The sequence below is a fragment of the Cebus imitator genome, unplaced genomic scaffold (assembly GCF_001604975.1).
Source record: "Cebus imitator isolate Cc_AM_T3 unplaced genomic scaffold, Cebus_imitator-1.0 Scaffold509, whole genome shotgun sequence".
Lineage (NCBI taxonomy): Eukaryota > Metazoa > Chordata > Mammalia > Primates > Cebidae > Cebus > Cebus imitator.
In genome coordinates this window covers 913,468-914,935 of record NW_016107824.1, presented here as the reverse complement: position 1 = coordinate 914,935, position 1,468 = coordinate 913,468, and the positions used below count along the sequence as shown (strand labels likewise).

General features: G+C 61.1%; 1 protein-coding gene across 2 annotated transcripts in view; it reads right to left on the bottom strand.

Moving 5' to 3' along the window:
* CPNE7 (copine 7) overlaps positions 1 to 1,468 on the bottom strand; it is a 19,562-nt gene that overhangs the window by 9,619 nt on the left and 8,475 nt on the right. For both annotated transcript variants that reach the window (XM_017513950.1, XM_037733257.1), the window contains exon 9: positions 1,269 to 1,328. In XM_017513950.1, coding sequence (XP_017369439.1) covers positions 1,269 to 1,328 — 60 coding nt within the window. The remainder of the gene's footprint in view (positions 1 to 1,268; positions 1,329 to 1,468) is intronic.

Here is a 1,468-nt window from a genome sequence, read left to right as displayed (position 1 = left end):
TACAACACACGGTGACACGGGGGTCAGTGTACAACACACGGTGACACAGGGGCCTGCGTACAACACACGGTGACACAGGGCCTGCGTACAACACAGGGTAACACAGGGGCCTGCGTACAACACACGGTGACACGGGGACCTGCGCACAACACACAGTGACACGGGGGTCAGTGTACAACACACGGTGACACGGGGGCCTGCGTACAACACACGGTGACACGGGTCCTGTGTACAACACATGGGTGACACGGGGGTCAGTGTACAACACACGGTGACACAGGGGTCTGTGTATCTGAGGGTAACACGGGGGTGAGACAGGGGTCTGCAGTTCTGCGAATGACACACGGGTCACACGGGGGTCTGCTTATCTTCCGGTGGCACACAGGTGATGTGGGGGGTCTGTGCATCTGCAAATGACATTCAGGTGACACAGGTGACCCGAGGGTGACACGGGGGTCTGCACATCTGCAGGTGTAGTGGGGTGATACACGGGTGACACATCTGTGGGTGATGTGGGGGTGACATGGGGGCTGCACATCTGTAGGTGACATGGGGACTGCACATCTTCGGGTGTTGTGGGGTGATGCAGGGGTGACACATCTGTGGGTGACATGGGGTCTCCACATCTGTGGGTGATGTGGGGGTGATGTGGGGTCTGCACATCTGCAGGTGACGTGGGGGGCTGCACATCTGCAGGTGTAGTGGGGTGATGCAGGGGTGACACATCTGTGGGTGACATGGGGTGATGTGGGGTCTGCACATCTGTAGGTGACATGGGGGCTGCACATCTTTGGGTGTTGTGGGGTGATGCAGGGGTGACACATCTGTGGGTGACATGGGGTCTCCACACCTGTGGGTGACATGGGGTGATGTGGGGTCTGCACATCTGCAGGTGACGGGGTGGCATGGGGTCTGTGCTAGGCTCTACCCCACGCTACAGCCTGTGGCTGGTTCACCCAGATGCTCACTCTGGCTTCTCCTTGTTCACGTTTTGTCTGTTGTTAACTATGTTTGTGGAAGGTAAGCCCTGGTGGTCACCTCCCAAAGGGGACTTCAGGCTGGCTCCTGAACCCCAAGCCCATGCCCTCGACTGCAAAGGAGCAAGGACACCAGGAGCCACACATGGAGACCCTGGCCCACGGGGAACCGCCAGGGCCCTTTCACCCCCCCGGCCGGGCCCCTCGGGAGCTGGGGGACTCCACGTGTCTGGCCTGATTGCTTCTCAGGGCAGTGGGGGCGCCCAGCACAGGGCGGGGCCGTGGACTTACGGTGAAGTGGATCTGGCAGCCGCCCATGATGTAGTCCAGGAAGGAGTAGACCCTGTGGAACTTCCGGCCAGCAGTGTCGGCACGGCCTTCGAGGACGCCACCCCGCCAGGGACACTGAGGCCAGCACGGCCTTCGAGGACGCCACCCCACCAGGGACACTGAGGCCAGCACGGCCTTCGAGGACGCCACCCCACCAGGGA